Source organism: Oncorhynchus kisutch, linkage group LG27 (genome assembly GCF_002021735.2).
Source record: "Oncorhynchus kisutch isolate 150728-3 linkage group LG27, Okis_V2, whole genome shotgun sequence".
NCBI classification, from domain to species: domain Eukaryota; kingdom Metazoa; phylum Chordata; class Actinopteri; order Salmoniformes; family Salmonidae; genus Oncorhynchus; species Oncorhynchus kisutch.
In genome coordinates, this window is record NC_034200.2 from 36,548,332 (window position 1) to 36,570,148 (window position 21,817).

Below are 21,817 nucleotides of genomic sequence, written 5' to 3' on the forward strand. Positions count from 1 at the left end.
TACGGGCTGGGAGGAATTGAAGACTGAAAATGACATACAGGACATTCCGGGCTCCGATGAGCGGGCTCAAAACATCCTTTAAGGTCAGCCATTGGTGGGATGTATTTGAGGTCAGCCATTGATGGGATGTATGATTTGAAAGAGGCACGATGAGACATTGGAGCATTCATACTGTCATTACGTAGCATTATATCATTAATAGCGAGCTTGTGAGCAATAAACCTACATTTAAGATATAGAGGGCTTTCAACTGTGAACACCAGGGTTTTACTGTTGAGTAAAAGTTGCGCTTGATACACACAACGCTGGACTCATAGGAAAAAGTTAATGGAGCTGTATGTACATAACTACCTCAATTACCTCATACCCCGGCACATCGACTCGGTACTGGTGCTCCCTGTGTATACAGTAGCCATGGTATTACCTGGTGCTCCCTGTATTTACAGTAGCCATGGTATTACCTGGTGCTCCCTGTATTTACAGTAGCCATGTTATTACCTGGTACTCCCTGTATTTACAGTAGCCATGTTATTACCTGGTACTCCCTGTATTTACAGTAGCCATGGTATTACCTGGTGCTCCCTGTATTTACAGTAGCCATGTTATTACCTGCTACTCCCTGTATTTACAGTAGCCATGTTATTACCTGGTGCTCCCTGTATTTACAGTAGCCATGTTATTACCTGGTACTCCCTGTATTTACAGTAGCCATGGTATTACCTGGTACTCCCTGTATTTACAGTAGCCATGTTATTACCTGGTACTCCCTGTATTTACAGTAGCCATGTTATTACCTGGTACTCCCTGTATTTACAGTAGCCATTTAATTACCTGGTACTACCTGTATTTACAGTAGCCATGTTATTACCTGGTACTCCCTGTATTTACAGTAGCCATGTTATTACCTGGTACTCCCTGTATTTACAGTATCCATGTTATTACCTGGTACTCCCTGTATTTACAGTAGCCATGTTATTACCTGGTACTCCCTGTATTTACAGTAGCCATGGTATTACCTGGTGCTCCCTGTATTTACAGTAGCCATGTTATTACCTGGTGCTCCCTGTATTTACAGTAGCCATGTTATTACCTGGTACTCCCTGTATTTACAGTAGCCATGTTATTACCTGGTGCTCCCTGTATTTACAGTAGCCATGTTATTACCTGGTACTCCCTGTATTTACAGTAGCCATGTTATTACCTGGTACTCCCTGTATTTACAGTAGCCATGTTATTACCTGGTACTCCCTGTATTCACAGTAGCCATGGTATTACCTGGTGCTCCCTGTATTTACAGTAATCATGTTATTACCTGGTACTCCCTGTATTTACAGTAGCCATGGTATTACCTGGTACTCCCTGTATTTACAGTAGCCATGGTATTACCTGGTGCTCCCTGTATTTACAGTAGCCATGTTATTACCTCCCTGTATTTACAATAGCCATGTTATTACCTGGTACTCCCTGTATTTACAATAGCCATGTTATTTTTACTCATTGTTATTCATTATTCACTGTGTATTTATTCCTCGTATTACTCAAACATAAAACCTCCGATCAGAATAACTCAACAAAAATACACTGCTTTATTTGTCCGCGAGTGGAATACATTTGATAACAAAACAGTGTGGGGGGGATATAGTATATCAGAATTCATACTGATCAATTATTTGTGTGTTTGTGGATATTTTATTAATCACCTCTTTCCTAGGTATGCAACAATGGGATCTCCCCTCGAGGCAACTCCAGGAGTTTAGCTATACTGAAGCAACTGTCTGTATGACAGTTCACTTCCTTGCCCTGACCACTGTTCAAAACCCCTTTATTTGACTCACTGGTCCAAAGAGCATAATAACTAAAAAAAATAACACACACAATACAAGGGTTGGAACCGGTTCAGGGAAAAGAAACAAAAACCAGAGAATAACCACATTTTTCATGGAACAGAACCAAAGCTGAGAATGATAGTGATCTACACTGTTTCCAGGAAGCATTACTTTAAAAGCATGGGAATCAGTTAATGACGATCTTTTATGTTCTGGGATTTTTTTTCTTCTCAGTTCCACAAAAAAAAAAAAAAAACATAACAAAGCCTCTACACAAATCCCTCAGTGTCACTCAGAAACTAATTCCAGTGTCTGCCTGCCACTACCAGTGTGTGTGTAGGCTACTTGCCCCCCCCCCCCCCCCCCGAAGCAAGCGTAGACTACTGTAGTTAATGACGTTACATACGTGATTGAGAAATTAGGGAGAGAGATTTTTTTTTTTACTAGAGAACAAAGGATTCACTTTATCAATGCTAGTTAAGGAGTTAAGGAGTTATCACGTTTCACATTGGATTTATTAACTACAAAAAAGGTATGTGTTTTTATTTTCATTCTGGTGCCTCTCTGCACACACAAGCTTGTTAGATAGCCAGCTCATTAGATAGCCAGCTCGTTAGCTTGCCAGCTCATTAGATAGCCAGCTCGTAAGCTAGCCAGCTCGTTAGATAGCCAGCTCATTAGATAGCCAGCTTGTTAGCTAGCTCTTGAAAACTCAAAGCGGCACTATGTGTAATAAAAATAAAAAATAAATATATATATATATATATATATATATATATATATATATATTTCACCTTTATTTAACTAGGTAGGCTAGCTGAGAACAGGTTCTCATTTACAAATGTGACCTGGCCAAGATAAAGCAAAGCAGTGTGACACAAACAACAACACAGAGTTACACATGGAATAAACAAACGTACAGTCAATAACACAATAGAAAAAGTCTATATACAGTGTGAGCAAATGGTGTGAGGAGGTAAGGCAATAAATAGGACATATTAGAGAAGTAATTACAATTTAGCAAATTAACACTGGAGTGATGGATGAGCAGATGATGATGTGCAAGTAGAAATACTGGAAATAGAGGTGTGCAAAAGAGAAAGAAAAGTTAATAAAACAATATGGGGATGAGGTAGTTGGATGGGCTATTTACAGATGGGCTAATGAAATGGAACTGAGAGTCATGATCAGGGGATAGCTCTGGTCCAACGGTAGGTAGCTCTGATCCAACGATAGTTAAACCAACTCTCTGAAGTTCAAAGACATTCAAAGTTCCTCCATAGAAGCCACTCCTCCGTAGGTATAATACTGTGGGCCTAATTCAGATATTGCGCGTCATAACAACAAGATGCCTAGCGCTTCATGCCCAGCGCTCTCCTTACCCGCAAAATGTTAGTCCTACTCCACACCTTACACTACACTTGTCTGTCTAATGCATATACAGTTGAAGTCAGAAGTTTACATACACCTTAGCCAACTACATTTAAACTCAGTTTTTCACAATTCCTGACGTTTAATCCTACTAAAAATTCCCTGTCTTAGGTCAGTTAGGATCACCACTTTATTTTAAGAATGTGAAATGTCAGAATAATAGTAGAGAGAATGATTTACACTACACTTGTCTGTCTAATGCATGTACATAGCTTGTCTGTCTAATGCATGTACATAGCTTGTCTGTCTAATGCATGTACATAGCTTGTCTGTCTAATGCATGTACATAGCTTGTCTGTCTAATGCATGTACATAGCTTGTCTGTCTAATGCATGTACATAGCTTGTCTGTCTAATGCATGTACATAGCTTGTCTGTCTAATGCATGTACATAGCTTGTCTGTCTAATGCATGTACATAGCTTGTCTGTCTAATGTATGTACATAGCTTGCGCGCTCCATAGCAATCTGCTCTATCCATTGGTGAAGGAATTTAATTTTAATCTAAATGTTTCCAAAATATATATTTGATTTTAGAGGTTTAAAAAGGAACAGAAAGGAACGATATGAACTGTAACTTTTTGTTTGGCTTCAAACCGGTTCAGGACTTTATTTTGCTGGTCGGGAATAGTGGACTGGAACAAAACAAATAACGGGTTCTGTTCACAACGTAACGATTGGAAAATAATTTTGGTTCAAACCCTTGCAATGTGGCAGTACTTTCGATTGAGTTACATTTCCCGTCTCTTAGTTGGCACGGCCTTGATGTTTCTGGGAATAAAGCAAATGTCCCTAACAACAACTGCATTCAGAGCAATAGTCATCCACTCTGCCCACATGATAAGGCAACACTGGCGGACTGCAATAGCATCAAATAGTCCCCGCGATATGCAACTGTTCAGGGAAGTCAGGAACCAATACACGCAGTCAGTCAGGAAAGCTAAGGCCAGCTTCTTCAGGCAGAAGTTTGCATCCTGTAGCTCCAACTCCAAAAAGTTCTGGGACACTGTGAAGTCCATGGAGAACAAGAGCACCTCCTCCCAGCTGCCCACTGCACTGAGGTTAGGTAAGACGGTCACCACCGATAAATCCATGATTATCGAAAACTTCAACAAGCATTTCTCAACGGCTGGCCATGCCTTCCGCCTGGCTACTCCAACCTCGGCCAACAGCTCCGCCCCCCCCCCGCAGCTACTCGCCCAAGCCTCTCCCGGTTCTCCTTTACCCAAATCCAGATAGCAGATGTTCTGAAAGAGCTGCAAAACCTGGACCCGTACAAATCAGCTGGGCTTGACAATCTGGACCCTCTATTTCTGAAACAATCCGCCGCCATTGTCGCAACCCCTATTACCAGCCTGTTCAACCTCTCTTTCATATCGTCTGAGATCCCCAAGGATTGGAAAGCTGCCGCAGTCATCCCCCTCTTCAAAGGGGGAGACACCCTGGACCCAAACTGTTACAGACCTATATCCATCCTGCCCTGCCTATCTAAGGTCTTCGAAAGCCAAGTCATCAAACAGGTCACTGACCATCTCGAATCCCACCGTACCTTCTCCTCTGTGCAATCTGATTTCCGAGCCGGTCACGGGTGCACCTCAGCCACGCTCAAGGTACTAAACGATATCATAACCGCCATCGATAAAAGACAGTACTGTGCAGCCGTCTTCATCGACCTTGCCAAGGCTTTCGACTCTGTCAATCACCATATTCTTATCGGCAGACTCAGTAGCCTCGGTTTTTCGGATGACTGCCTTGCCTGGTTCACCAATTACTTTGCAGACAGAGTTCAGTGTGTCAAATTGGAGGGCATGCTGTCCGGTCCTCTGGCAGTCTCTATGGGGGTGCCACAGGGTTCAATTCTCGGGCCGACTCTTTTCTCTGTATATATCAATGATGTTGCTCTTGCTGCGGGCGATTCCCTGATCCACCTCTACGCAGACGACACCATTCTATATACTTCCGGCCCGTCCTTGGACACTGTGCTATCTAACCTCCAAACGAGCTTCAATGCCATACAACACTCCTTCCGTGGCCTCCAACTGCTCTTAAACGCTAGTAAAACAAAATGCATGCTTTTCAACCATTCGCTGCCTGCACCCGCACTCCTGACCAGCATCACCACCCTGGATGGTTCCGACCTTGAATATGTGGACATCTATAAGTACCTAGGTGTCTGGCTAGACTGTAAACTCTCCTTCCAGACTCATATCAAACATCTCCAATCGAAAATCAAATCAAGAGTCGGCTTTCTATTCCGCAACAAAGCCTCCTTCACTCACGCCGCCAAACTTACCCTAGTAAAACTGACTATCCTACCGATCCTCGACTTTGGCGATGTCATCTACAAAATTGCTTCCAACACTCTACTCAGCAAACTGGATGCAGTTTATCACAGTGCCATCCGTTTTGTCACTAAAGCACCTTACACCACCCACCACTGCGACTTGTATGCTCTAGTCGGCTGGCCCTCGCTACATATTCGTCGCCAGACCCACTGGCTCCAGGTCATCTACAAGTCCATGCTAGGTAAAGCTCCGCTTTATCTCAGTTCACTGGTCACGATGGCAACACCCATCCGTAGCACGCGCTCCAGCAGGTGTATCTCACTGATCATCCCTAAAGCCAACACCTCATTTGGCCGCCTTTCGTTCCAGTACTCTGCTGCCTGTGACTGGAACGAATTGCAAAAATCGCTGAAGTTGGAGACTTTTATCTCCCTCACCAACTTCAAACATCTGCTATCTGAGCAGCTAACCGATTGCTGCAGCTGTACATAGTCTATTGGTAAATAGCCCACCCATTTTCACCTACCTCATCCCCATACTGTTTTTATTTATTTACTTTTCTGCTCTTTTGCACACCAATATCTCTACCTGTACATGTCCATCTGATCATTTATCACTCAAGTGTTAATCTGCAAAATTGTAATTATTCGCCTACCTCCTCATGCCTTTTGCACACAATGTATATAGACTCCCCTTTTTTCTACTGTGTTATTGACTTGTTAATTGTTTACTCCATGTGTAACTCTGTGTTGTCTGGTCACACTGCTATGCTTTATCTTGGCCAGGTCGCAGTTGCAAATGAGAACTTGTTCTCAACTAGCCTACCTGGTTAAATAAAGGTGAAATTAAAAAAAATTAAAAATAAAAACAACACTAGGGTAACATCAGTCTGTTTTACTGACTGATTAGGCAACAACACTAGGGTAACATCAGTCTGTTTTACTGACTGATTAGGCAACAACACTAGGGTAACATCAGTCTGTTTTACTGACTGATTAGGGAACACTAGGATAACATCAGTCTGTTTTACTGATTAGGCAACAACACTAGGGTAACATCAGTCTGTTTTACTGACTGATTAGGGAACACTAGGATAACATCAGTCTGTTTTACTGACTGATTAGGGAACAACACTAGGGTAACATCAGTCTGTTTTACTGACTGATTAGGCAACAACACTAGGATAACATCAGTCTGTTTTACTGACTGATTAGGGAACAACACTAGGGTAACATCAGTCTGTATTACTGACTGATTAGGGAACAACACTAGGATAACATCAGTCTGTTTTACTGACTGATTAGGCAACAACACTAGGGTAACATCAGTCTGTTTTACTGACTGATTAGGGAACAACCCTAGGGTAACATCAGTCTGTTTTACTGATTAGGGAACAGCACTAGGGTAACATCAGTCTGTTTTATTGACTGATTAGGCAACAACACTAGGGTAACATCAGTCTGTTTTACTGATTAGGCAACAATACTAGGGTAACATCAGTCTGTTTTACTGACTGAGTAGGCAACAACACTAGGGTAACATCAGTCTGTTTTACTGACTGATTAGGCAACAGCACTAGGATAACATCGGTCTGTTTTACTGACTGATTAGGGAACAACACTAGGGTAACATCAGTCTGTTTTACTGACTGATTAGGCAACAGCACTAGGATAACATCGGTCTGTTTTACTGACTGATTAGGGAACAACACTAGGGTAACATCAGTCTGTTTTACTGACTGATTAGGCAACAACACTAGGGTAACATCAGTCTGTTTTACTGATTAGGGAACAACACTAGGGTAACATCAGTCTGTTTTACTGACTGATTAGGGAACACTAGGGTAACATCAGTCTGTTTTACTGATTAGGCAACAACACTAGGGTAACATCAGTCCGTTTTACTGATTAGGCAACAACACTAGGGTAACATCAGTCTGTTTTACTGAGTGATTAGGCAACAACACTAGGATAACATCAGTCTGTTTTACTGACTGATTAGGGAACACTAGGGTAACATCAGTCTGTTTTACTGATTAGGCAACAACACTAGGGTAACATCAGTCCGTTTTACTGATTAGGCAACAACACTAGGGTAACATCAGTCTGTTTTACTGACTGATTAGGGAACAACACTAGGATAACATCAGTCTGTTTTACTGATTAGGCAACAACACTAGGGTAACATCAGTCTGTTTTACTGACTGATTAGGAAACAACACTAGGGTAACATCAGTCTGTTTTACTGATTAGGGAACAGCACTAGGGTAACATCACATGAATGTATAGCCTAAGTGGTAACAATAAATTAGATTAGAACGATCTTATCAGAAATAACTTAAAGTGAAGTGGGTGACAAGGACGTTTCACAAGTTGTTAAACATACAAGATCAGCCAATTCGTTTTTACAGTTGGTCGTATTGAGAGAGAAAAATGCTGTCTCAATGACAAAACTACAACCGATGACTTTTAATTACGTTAATTGTCTCCGATTGATTGGTTGTTTGCTTATGAGGAAATACAGAAACTAACTGTTACGGTCTGATGAAGGGTTGAACGTCGTAGACAAAATGGATCAGCAGGGAATATACAATGAGGTCCAAAATTATTGACACCCTTGATAAATATCATTTAAATACTGAGCTATATTGTATAAACAAACAAAAAAGGATGTTCTATTATTTTATACTATTACAAATGCTTAGAGAGATTTTGTTTAATGTAGTTTTTATCAAAAAGGTTAGGGTAAAAATGATTGACACCTGTTTTCAATTGAAGCACTAGAGCAAAGCATTATATTATACAGCTGATGCTGCAGATGCAGCGAAATCCTTTGTCCGCGCGCACACACACACATTCACACGCACGCACACTCGCTCGCATGCACACACACGCACACACATACACACACACATACACAGCTGTCTTCTTAAACCTGTCTGGAAAAAAACTATACTATATCTTTGTCGAAAGAAATGATCTGAGCTGCATCCGATTAAACACGCGCTCCTTTCGTTGCCTTCATTTGGACACCAAACCCAAAGAAATGTAAACACATAGAGTTTGCTAAACGGCATTGGAACTTGGATTGGAACCGGTGCTTTGGTCAGATTACATGAAATTATAGGTATTTTTTTGGCACGCACACCAGTGGTGGGTTTGGCATCGAAAAGAGAATGCATCAGCAGAAAAGAGCCCCGTACCTACTGTAAAATATGGTGGATCTTTGACATTACGGGGCTATTCTGCGACCATGTCTCACAGCTGTTTGCTTGTGAAGGTGTACTGAAGGAGTACTGAAGGAGTACTGAAGGAATACTGAAGATCTACTCAGGGAATACTGAAGGAATACTGAAGGAGTACTGAAGGAATACTGAAGGAATACTGAAGGTGTACTGAAGGAATAATGAAGGAATACTGAAGATCTACTGAAGGAATACTGAAGGTCTACTGAAGGAATACTGAAGGTGTACTGAAGGAATACTGAAGAAATACTGAAGGTGTACTGAAGATGTACTGAAGGAATACTGAAAGAGGACTGAAGATCTACTTCAGGAATACTGATGTGTACTGAAGGTGTACTGAAGATGTACTGAAGAAATACTGAAGGTATTGAAGGAATACTGAAGGTGTACTGAAGGAATACTGATGTGTACTGAAGGTGTACTGAAGATGTACTGATAGTGTACTGAAGGAATACTGAAGGAATACTGAAAGAGGACTGAATATCTAATGAAGGAATACTGAAGGAAAACTGAAGGTGTACTGAAGGAATACTGATGTGTACTGAAGGTGTACTGAAGATGTACTGATAGTGTACTGAAGGAATACTGAAGGAATACTGAAGGTGTACTGAAGGAATACTGAAAGAGGACTGAAGATCTACTGAAGGAATACTGAAGGTGTACTGAAGGAATACTGATGTTTACTGAAGGTGTACTGAAGATGTACTGATAGTGTACTGAAGGAATACTGAAGGAATACTGAAGGTGTACTGAAGGAATACTGAAAGAGGACTGAAGGAATACTGATGTGTACTGAAGGTGTCCTGAAGATGTACTGATAGTGTACTGAAGGAATACTGAAGGTCTACTGAAGGTGTACTGAAAGTCAACTGAAAGTATACTGAATGTCTACTGAAGGTGTACTGAAGTTCAACTGAAGGTGTACTGAAAGTGTACTGAAGGCCTACTGAAGGTCAACTGAAGATGTACTGAAGGTGTACTGGAGGTGTACTATAGGTGTGCTGAAGGTGTACTATAGGTGTACTGAAGGTCAACTGACGGTGTTCTGAAAGTGTACTGAAGGTCAACTGAAGGTGTACTGAAGATGTACTGAATATGTAGTGAAGGTGTACTGAAGGTGTACTGAACGTCAACTGGAGGTGTACTGAAGGTGTACTGTGTCCCATGGAATAAATGTTGTGTATCTTAATGTTTTTCCTCATAATCCTGGACTATCGGACCACCATTTTATTATGTTTGCAATCGCAACAAATAATCTGCTCAGACCCCAACCAAGGTGCATCAAAAGTTGTGCTATAAATTCTCAGACAACACAAAAATTCCTTGATGCCTTTTCAGAATCCCTCTGCCTATCCAAGGACGTCAGAGGACAAAAATCAGTTAACCACCTAACTGAGGAACTCAATTTAATCTTGAACAAAACCCTAGATGCAGTTGCACCCCTAAAAACAAAACAGAAATTCTCATAAGAAACTAGCTCCCTGGTATACAGAAAATACCCGCGCTCTGAAGCAAGCTTCCAGAAAATTGGAACGGAAATGGCGCCACACCAAACTGGAAGTCTTCCGACTAGCTTGGAAAGACAGTACCGTGCAATATCGAAGATCCCTACTGCTGCTCGATCATCCTATTTTTCAAACTTAATTGAGGAAAATAAGAACAATCCGAAATGTCTTTTTGATACTGTCGCAAAGCTAACTAAAAAGCAACATTTCCCAAGTGAGGATGGCTTTCACTTCAGCATTAATAAATTCATGATCTTCTTTGAGGAAAAGTCATGATCATTAGAAAGAAAATTATTGACTCCTCTTTAAATCTGCATATTCCTCCAAAGCTCAGTTGTCCTGAGTCTGCACAACTCTGCCAGGACCTAGGATCAAGAGAGACACTCAAGTGTTTTAGTACTATATCTTTTGACACAATGATGAAAATAATCATGGCCTCTAAACCTTCAAGCTGCATACTGGACCCTATTCCAACTAAACTACTGAAAGAGCTGCTTCCTGTGCTTGGCCCTCCTATGTTGAACATAATAAACGGCTCTCTATCCACCGGATGTGTACCAAACTCACTAAAAGTGGCAGTAATAAAGCCTCTCTTGAAAAAGCCAAACCTTGACCCAGAAAATATGAATATGATGATTAATCTTGATGGTTGTACAGTCGTCTCAAATAAAACTGTGAAGGACCTCAGCGTTACTCTGGACCCTGATCTCTCTTTTGACGAACATATCAAGACTGTTTCAAGGACAGCTTTTTTCCATCTACGTAACATTGCAAAAATCAGAAAAGTTCTGTCCAAAAATGATGCAGAAAAATTAATCCATGCTTTTGCTACTTCTGGGTTAGACTACTGCAATGCTCTACTTTCCGGCCACCCAGATAAAGCACTAAATAAACTTCAGTTAGTGCTAAATACGGCTGCTAGAATATTGACTAGAACCAAAAAAATTGATCATATTACTCCAGTGCTAGCCTCCCTATACTGGCTTCCTGTTAAGGCAAGCATTACATGGGCTTGCTCCTACCTATCTTTCCGATTTGGTCCTGCCGTACACACCTACACGTATGCTACGGTCACAAGACGCAGGCCTCCTAATTGTCCCTAGAATTTCTAAGCAAACAGCTGGAGGCAGGGCTTTCTCCTATAGAGCTAAATTTTTATGGAATGGTCTGCCTACCCATGTGAGAGACGCAGACTCGGTCTCAACCTTTAAGTCTTTACTGAAGACTCATCTCTTCAGTGGGTCATATGATTGAGTGTAGTCTGGCCCAGAAGTGTGAAGGTGAACGGAAAGGCTCTGGAGCAACGGACCGCCCTTGCTGTATCTGCCTGGCCGGTTCCCCTCTCTCCACTGGGATTCTCTGCCTCTAACCCTATTATCTGGAGTACTCCTGTCTTATCCGGTGTCCTGTGTGAATGTAAGTATGTTCTCTCTAATTCTCTCTTCCTTTCTTTCTTTCTCTCTCGCGGAGGACCTGGGCCCTAGGACCATGCCTCAGGACTACCTGGCATGATGACTCCTTGCTGCCCCCAGTCCACCTGGTCGTGCTGCTGCTACAGTTTCAACTGTTCTGCCTGCGGCTATGGAACCCTGACCTGTTCACCGGACGTGCTACCTGTCTCAGACCTGCTGTTTTCAAATCTCTAGAGACAGAAGGAGCGGTAGAGAAAATCGGCTATGAAAAGCCAACTGACATTTACTCCTGAGGTGCTGACTTGCTGCACACTCAACAACTACTGGGATTATAATTATTTGACCATGCTGGTCATTTATGAACATTTGAACATCTTGGCCATGGTCTGTTATAATCTCCACCCGGCACAGCCAGAAGAGGACTGGCCACCCCTCATAGCCTGGTTCCTCTCTAGTTTTCTTCCTAGGTTTTGGCCTTTCTAGAGAGTTTGTCCTAGCCACCGTGCTTCTACACCTGCATTGCTTGCTGTTTGGGGTTTTAGGCTGGGTTTCTGTACAACATTTTGAGATATCAGCTGATGAGAGAAGGGCTATATAAATACATTTGATTTGATACTGAAGGTGTACTGAAGGTCAACTGAATGTGTACTGAAAGTGTACTGAAGGTCTACTGAAGATGTACTGAAGGTGTACTGAAGATGTACTGAAGGTGTACTGAAGGTGTACTGAAGGTGTACTGAAGATGTACTGAAGGTGTACTGAAGGTCAACTGATAACCCTATTTTTTTCACTTTGTATTCATGTGGATGATTACGAGCGTGTCTCTCTCAACTACTTATGAAGATATAGGTGACCCCATGGTGTAATGTTACGTTATGACAGTCATGTAGGTGAACCCATGGTATAATGTTACGTTATGAAGATATAGGTGACCCCATGGTGTAATGTTACGTTATGACAGTCATGTAGGTGAACCCATGGTATAATGTTACGTTATGAAGATATAGGTGACCCCATGGTGTAATGTTACGTTATGACAGTCATGTAGGTGACCCCATGGTATAATGTTATGTTATGAAGATATAGGTGACCCCATGGTGTAATGTTATGTTATGAAGATATAGGTGACCCCATGGTGTAATGTTATGTTATGAAGATATAGGTGACCCCATGGTGTAATGTTATGTTATGAAGATATAGGTGACCCCATGGTGTAATGTTACGTTATGAAGATATAGGTGACCCCATGGTGTAATGTTACGTTATGAAGATATAGGTGACCCCATGGTGTAATGTTACGTTATGAAGATATAGGTGACCCCATGGTGTAATGTTATGTTATGAAGATATAGGTGACCCCATGGTGTAATGTTATGTTATGAAGATATAGGTGACCCCATGGTGTAATGTTACGTTATGAAGATATAGGTGACCCCATGGTGTAATGTTACGTTATGAAGATATAGGTGACCCCATGGTGTAATGTTACGTTATGACAGTCATGTAGGTGACCCCATGGTGTAATGTTACGTTATGAAGATATAGGTGACCCCATGGTGTAATGTTACGTTATGAAGATATAGGTGACCCCATGGTGTAATGTTATGTTATGAAGATATAGGTGACCCCATGGTGTAATGTTACGTTATGACAGTCATGTAGGTGACCCCATGGTGTAATGTTATGTTATGAAGATATAGGTGACCCCATGGTGTAATGTTACGTTATGAAGATATAGGTGACCCCATGGTGTAATGTTACGTTATGACAGTCATGTAGGTGACCCCATGGTATAATGTTATGTTATGAAGATATAGGTGACCCCATGGTGTAATGTTACGTTATGACAGTCATGTAGGTGAACCCATGGTATAATGTTATGTTATGAAGATATAGGTGACCCCATGGTGTAATGTTACGTTATGACAGTCATGTAGGTGAACCCATGGTATAATGTTATGTTATGAAGATATAGGTGACCCCATGGTGTAATGTTACGTTTTGACAGTCATGTAGGTGAACCCATGGTATAATGTTATGTTATGAAGATGTATGTGACCCCATGGTGTAATGTTATGTTATGAAGATGTATGTGACCCCATGGTGTAATGTTATGTTATGAAGATGTATGTGACCCCATGGTGTAATGTTATGTTATGAAGATGTATGTGACCCCATGGTGTAATGTTATGTTATGAAGATATAGGTGACCCCATGGTGTAATGTTACGTTATGACAGTCATGTAGGTGAACCCATGGTATAATGTTATGTTATGAAGATATAGGTGACCCCATGGTGTAATGTTACGTTATGACAGTCATGTAGGTGAACCCATGGTATAATGTTATGTTATGACAGTCATGTAGGTGAACCCATGGTGTAATGTTATGTTATGAAGATATAGGTGACCCCATGGTGTAATGTTACGTTATGACAGTCATGTAGGTGAACCCATGGTGTAATGTTATGTTATGAAGATATAGGTGGCCCCATGGTGTAATGTTACGTTATGACAGTCATGTAGGTGAACCCATGGTGTAATGTTATGTTATGAAGATATAGGTGACCCCATGGTGTAACGTTACGTTATGACAGTCATGTATGTGAACCCATGGTATAATCTTACGTTATGAAGATATAGGTGACCCCATGGTGTAATGTTACGTTATGACACTCATGTAGGTGAAGCCATGGTATAATGTTATGTTATGAAGATATAGGTGACCCCATGGTGTAATGTTACGTTATGACAGTCATGTAGGTGAACCCATGGTATAATGTTATGTTATGAAGATGTATGTGACCCCATGGTGTAATGTTATGTTATGCAGCTGTAACCTTTCCCCTAATTCGCAGGTTTTCCAGAAATTCCCAGAATCCTCCAACCTTGATTTCTGGAAAACCTGAGGATTTTGCAAGTATGACCATACCGTTCTAACAGTGATGAGCAGGATTATCTATCTCACCTGCTTGTTCATGAAGATATAGATAACAGGGTTGAAGACCGTGCTGGTCTTGGCCATGATCGCGGGGACGATGCTGGCCTCGGGGGTGACCAGGCCAGGACGTCCGAAGGTGGCCAGCAAGGCCATGACCCCATACGGCAACCAGCACATCAGGTACACCATCACCATGACTACCACCATGACGAGAACACGCTGCTCCCTCTTCCTGCTCATAGCTGTGTTGATGGCGGTAACCTGCCGAGGCAATAAGCAGGGAAGGAGAGACGACGTGTGCAGTCGATGAAAGAGAAAGGTAACAGGGGGGGGGGGGGGGGCATAGAAAGACAGGAAGTGAGATAGAATAAGCTTTAGAATGTCATTCTTGCTCCTCAGACACAGGGAACACAGTGGCATTAGAGTGGAATCAGAGAAAGACAATGAAGGGAATGAGATGGAGTAGCTTTTCCCAGACAGGCATGTTCTGACAAACAAACAGAAAGTGCTTAGCTATTGTTTAGGAGTCCTCATTTTATAGAGTTTTCCCCAATAGTAAACAGTTGGTCGGCACCAGAGGAGGCTGGTGGGAGGAGCTATATATATACTTACCTTTATTTAACTAGGCAAGTCAGTTAAGAACAAATTCTTATTTACAATGACGCACTATCCCGGCCAAACCCGGATGACGTTGGGCCAATTGTGCGCCGCCCTACGGGACTCCCAATCACGGCCGGCTGTGATACAGCCTGGAAATGAACCAGGGTCTGTAGTGACACCTCTACCACTGAGATGCAGTGCCTTAGACCACTGCACCACTCGGGAGCACCGTTCCATAAAACACATCATATGGAAACCACGTTTGACTCCTTCCATTATTAATTCCATTCCAGACATTACAATGAGCTGTACTCCTATAGCGCCTGCCACCAGCCTCCTCTGTTAGGCACAATGCGACATCAGGGATACATGTCACGTGTCTTGACATGGCTGGATTCTGAGGAACATACTCATGCACACACACTATAGAAACACACACACTATAGAAACACACACACTATAGAAACACACACACACACACACACACAGTACCCGCTGGGATTCTTGCTCCACACAAACATGAGCTGTTTTTATTTCACTGTCTGCGTTGTTTCCCAATGGCTACCCGTAATATCAAATCAAATGTTATTTGTCACATGCTTTGTAAACAGGTGTAGACAGGTGTAAACAGGTGTAAACAGTGAAATGCTTACTTAGGGCCCTTCCCAACAATTCAAAGAAAAAAAAGATAAATTAATAGTAAAATGTATATTTTTTAAAAGAATAACACGTGGACCAAATAAACAAGTTTCCACGGAGACAGACACTTTGACAGAAATCCGGGTTCAAAAAGCCTCTGACATGATATAGGGGATTGGAGTGTTTGCAGCCACTCTGTCACGGATCCCTCCGGAACATTCATTACGCACACCTGTCCCCACTGATTAGTACTTGTATAAGTACTTGTATAAGTGTGTCCTTTGGTTTCCATTGGGCTGACCATTATTGTTACAATGTCCATTGGTGCATGTGAGTACCTGTGCTGTGTGTTTTGGCTTTTGTGCCGTTGTGGATTGCGCAGATGATTACGGGTCTCGTCCCGTGTGTTAATCATTGTGAGCTTGTGTTATTTATTCAAGGTACTCCTCTCTTTTGTTTGGGTTTCTACCCTGTGTTTTGTATAGTGTTTGTTTGGTCTTCGTACCTTTACACGGCACGCTGTACTTTGGGCTTAATAAAAAAAACTATTAAGACTATTAAAACTATTACGCATTCCTGTGCCTGTCTCCTGAAACATTTATGCCAGCGTGACACACTCAAACAACATCAGAAAAAAAACATTACTGAAGCCTAAAACAACTTCCAGGTTTCAGCCATCAATCACTAATCTCATGGCAGCTAATCATGACAGCAAGATTCACTCAATCCGTCTCTGCCTTTGTCTCTCCAAAGACAATCCTGTGATGATTTGATAAATGTTGGTCTCTTCCCACTCCCCTATGTATTGTGGGTTAGGGTTAACTAGGCACTAGCGAACAAGGGGGTATTATCACATTTCAAACTATTTTGATATAAATTAGTCCCAAACATTACCATAATTATTATGTTTACTGTGGGAATTACCAGGAAATTGGTTACGGATTGGACTGCTTGGGACTCTTTATTCCTGCTGCTGTTGAGGCCTCTGCGTCATAAGCAACTTTTTTCAGTTTGGCCTAGAGGCAGAGACCAATTTAATCAAAAGCATTTTAAGCAGGAAAAGGTCAGAATTGGAGAGGAAATGTCAAATCTTCGATGGATGCAAGGCTTTTCATCCACTCCATTTTGGCTCTAAACAACGCTTTGGTCCATAAAATAACTGTTCATCTGGTGAAAGGGCACTAAATGGGTTCAAAGAGCGTTCGATTGAACCCATTAAGCATCCTTTGATTTCCCCAAACAGTCGACTAAGAGACTGATCGGGTAAATCATGACTCTGCTCATTAACTTTAAAAGGAAAGAGGAGATACAAACACAGGAAACAAAATGTCCCTCAAGGAGCATTGTGTTGTAGCCAAGAAGAGGTCAACATTATTGACATCCCTAAAGGTTCTTAGAAATAAAGTAATGTATAGTTTTGAATTTGGTCTCATATTCATACCACACAATGACTACATCAAGCTGGTGACTACAAACTTTCTGGATGCATTTGCAGTTCGTTTTGGTTGTGTTTCAGATTATTTTGTGCCCAAGAGAAATTAATGGTAAATATTGTATGAGTGAGAAAGTTACAGAGGGTCAAAGATCATAACCCTAAGACATGCTAACCTCTCAACATTACCAATTACAGGGGAGCCCCCCCCCCCCCCACTTTATTGGGGGAAAATGTACTTACTATGACTGTCATATGTGGTTGACCCACCTATCTATCTGTAAGTCGATCTGGATAATAGCGTCTGCTAAGTCAGGGGTTACCAGTTTTTTTCACACAGGCCCCTCTTCCAGCATTGGGGAACATCCCAATTTTTCAAATTGTGTACTAATGAATACAAAATGAAAAGCTGAAATGTCTTGAGTCATTAAGTATTCAACACCTTTGTTATGGCAAGCCTGAATAAATTCAGGAGTCAAAATGTGCTTAACAAGTCACATAATAAGTTGCATGGACTCACTCTGTGTGCAATAATAGTGTTTAACATGATTTTGAATGACTACTTCATCTCTGTACCCCACACATACAATTATCTGTAAGATCCCTAAGTTGAGCAGTGAATTTCAAACACAGATTCGACCACAAATACCAGGGAGATTTTCCAATGCCCCACAAGGGCACCTATTGATGGATGGGTAAAAAAAACAGAATATTGAATATCCCTTTGAGCATGGTGAAGTTATTAATTACACTTTGGATGGTGTATCAATACACCCAGTGACTACAAAGGTACAGGCGTCCTTCCTAACTCAGTTGCCAGAGAGGAAGGAAACTGCTCAGGGATTTCACCAAGAGTCCAATGGTGATGTTAAAACAGTTACAGGGTTGATTAATGACTAGGAGAAAATTGAGGATGGATCAACAGCATTGTAGATATTTCCCAATACTAACCTAATTGAAAGAGAAAAATTAAGGAAGCCTGTACAAAATAAAAAATATTCCAAAACATGCATCCTGTTTACAAAAAGTTAAAAATAGGCAAGATTCTTGTAATATTACTCTTGGACCATGATAGGGCCCAAGGTAGCTTCGCCTTCCTTCTGCATATCTAAATCACTGTCCAGAAAGTAATACTGCAAAAAAGGTGTCAAAGCAATTCACTTTTTTACCTGAATACAAAGGATTGTTTGGGGCAAATCCAATACAAAACATTACTGAGTGCCACTCTCCATATTTTCAAGCATAGTGGTGGCTGTATCAAGTTGAGAGTATGCTTGTAATTGTTAAGGACTGGAGAGTTTTTCAGGATAAAAAATAAATAGAATGGAGCTAAATACAGGCAAAATCCTAGAGGAAAACCTGGTTCAACCTGCTTGTCACCAGACACTGGGAGATGAATTGCCCTTTTAGCAGGACAATAACCTAAAACACAAGTCCAAATCTACACTGGAATTTCTTACCAATAATACAGTGAATTTTCCTGAGTGGCGAAGTTACAACTTTGACTTAAATCTACTTTAAAAAATGTATGGAAATACCTGAAAATGGGTGTCTAGCAATGATCAACAACCATTTGGCAGAATTGAAAGAATTAAAAAATAAAAAAATTGGGCAAATGTTGCACAATCTAGGTGTGGAAAACTCTTAGAGACTTACCCAGAAAGACTCACAGCTGTAACTCACTGCCAAATGAGCTTCTCTTTTCTAAAAACATGTTTTTACCTTGTCATTATGGGGTATTTTGTGTAGCTATTGTGTGTAGCTCCATTCAGTTTTTTGTTTTTCCTGAAAAATTCTCCAGTCCTTAACAATTACAAACATACCCACAACATGATCACAGCCATTAAACTCTTTAACTGTTTTAAAGTCAACATTGACCTCATGTTGAAATCCCTGAGCAGTTTCCTTCCTCTCCGGCAACTGAGTTAGGATGGATGCCTGTATCTTTGTACTGTCTTCGTGTATTGATTTTTTTCTGAAGGCATTGTATATGTAGTATGGAAGATGTATTGGTGGCCTGAGATCAGTGAAACAATACTACACAGAATAGAAGCAGCAGTAAGGGAACGGGGAATACCTAGTAAGTTGTACAACTGAATGTCTTCAACTGAAATGTGAGTCAGAGAGGTAAGGGAGGCTGCCTTAAACAACATCTTCAGCACCATGGGAACAGTAGGTTAACTGCCTTGCTCAAGGGCAGAGTGACAGATTTACCTTGTCAGCTCTGGGATTTGATCCAGCAACCGTTCAGTTACTGGCCCAACACTCTAACCACTAGGCTACCTGCAGTAGCAGTAGCAGTAGTAGCAGTAGCAGTATCAGAAGTAGTAGTAGTAGTAGCAGTAGGAGTAGCAGCAGCAGTAGCAGTAGAAGTAGTAGCAGTAGCAGTAGTAGTAGAGGTAGTAGCAGCAGTAGTAGTAGTAGTAGCAGTAGTAGTAGAGGTAGTAGCAGCAGTAGTAGTAGTAGTAGCAGCAGTAGCAGTAGTATTAGAGGTAGTAGCAACAGTAGTAGTAGTAGTAGCAGCAGTAGCAGTAGCAGTGGCAGCAGTAGTAGCAGTAGCAGTAGTAGCAGCAGTAGTAGCAGTAGCACTAGTAGCAGCAGTAGCAGTAACAACAGTAGCAGCTGTAGTACCAGCAGTAGCAGTAGCAGTAGCAGCAGTAGCAGTAGAAGTAGCAGCAGTAGAAGTAGTAGTAGCAGTAGTAGCAGTAGCAGCAGTAGCAGTAGAAGTAGTAGCAGCAGTAGTAGCAGCAGCAGTAGCACTAGTAGCAGTAGCAGTAGCAGCAGTAGTAGAAGGAGCAGCAGTGGTAGTAGCATCTCCTGTTTCTGTAGCTGAGACAGCTTGATGTACAAGTACCACAAGACCACTGAGTTGGTAAATTCACAGCATAACCCTAACCTTCAATGAGTAGTCAACCTCTCTGTAGTGTGAACAAAGAACCCATTGTCTTTTGAATGTAATACTGCAGTCCATTTATTTTATGCAGTCGCAAAAAAAATGTTTAGAATTTAGATTTAGAAAAATAGTTTTGTGGTATTAAATATAATCAAGGTGCTGTGTCAGTGTGTGCCAGTGTTACTCTGGCTGACACTGTAATGGCAATAAACTAGAATAATTAGCATGTGTCAAATGAAAACGGTCTGAAATCTGGTTCCATTGGAAGTTTCATTTTAATAACAGCAAGGCCCGTGTTAAGGCTATGACGGACCCTCAGAAGGTCTGAATGTGATTGCCTTTGACCTCCGTTGCCCTCACAAGCTACACACAAAACAACAACAAAAACTATGTTTATGAGGACTTGTGGTATAAACATAGGCGAGGGGAAACGCTGGTGGACACCGCCTTACAAATGCACTTCTATGCGTGCTTAATTGTATGTAAAAATCAACTTAAACTGTGGCCTGCATAAAAGTATTAAGAGCCACGGGTCATTCCAGAGCCCTGTCTCCATGCCATGTCTCCGTAGTCTGACTGACCAGCTACACTACGTATAGTGCTGTGAACAGGGTGTTAAATTGGAATTACATGCGCTGTCAAACAATGTAATGTCAGTGAAAGGCAAGGGAGAATACCATATGGTCAACTTTTGTTTGCCTGAAATGTATTTGAACATTAGCATTGCTTACAGTACATCTATGCGTCATCCTTACAACTCTGGCTAACAATCAATCTGGAAGTCTATACTGCCCCACACCAGTGTCTCCTTAAAGCAAGCCAACAACTACGAGAAGACACTTTCTTTGCAGACACAGCGCCGGCACCAGCCCACAAATTAGAGTGCCTTAATGGGCTTAATTAATCCACATAATCAGTCAATTTAAAGCAGTAGACAACCTAAATGGATTAAACGTGTGCAACCGACTTCGCACCGGTCGGTGAAAATCCCCTAATGCTGGAGTGAGTCGATACCTCGCGTCCCCCGTGCTGTCTGCTTCCTTCAGCGCCAGGGACAACATGGACCTGCAGGTAATTATACTGGATGAGTGGAAGGTTGTCTGTATGTCCTTGTCGAAGGTGAAATCTGGGGCCTCTGATTTGAGTGTAATGCTCAGGCTACTATAATGAATTACCCTTAAGGTGCAGGAAGTGCTGGGAGAGCAAGAAACCTGTGGTCTCTCATGCCCATGTAATGTCCAATCTATTTCCAGCGTGTGTCGTATCACCGAGGAGTTGGGTGATAAATGATGTGTTCATATGCCCCCCTCCCCACCTTCATATGCCCCCCTCCCCACCTTCATATGCCCCCCTCCCCACCTTCACATGCAAAATGACCATGTACTGTTAGCCGAGGGAAGACAAACAGGCCTATTCCACCTATAGGGCTGCATGCCTCACTCATCAACCCCAGAAAGACAAACAGGCCTATTCCACCTATAGGGCTGCATGCCGCAAGCAACAACCCACAAACCTGCCACCCGCACCACCGCATGACTTCCCTCAGAAGACTCTTATAAAGCAGAGGGCAGATCAATGTGGGTTAGCATCTGCCAAACAAAAGAGGTCTGCC

At 41.7% G+C, this 21,817-nt stretch overlaps 1 protein-coding gene across 1 annotated transcript in view; it reads right to left on the reverse strand.

Moving 5' to 3' along the window:
* The window catches only part of tmtopsa (teleost multiple tissue opsin a), a 67,504-nt gene that overhangs the window by 7,281 nt on the left and 38,406 nt on the right, over nt 1-21,817 (reverse strand). Inside the window, exon 3 of the mRNA XM_031806353.1 lies at nt 14,669-14,902. Within this exon, the coding sequence (XP_031662213.1) occupies nt 14,669-14,902 (234 nt within the window). The remainder of the gene's footprint in view (nt 1-14,668; nt 14,903-21,817) is intronic.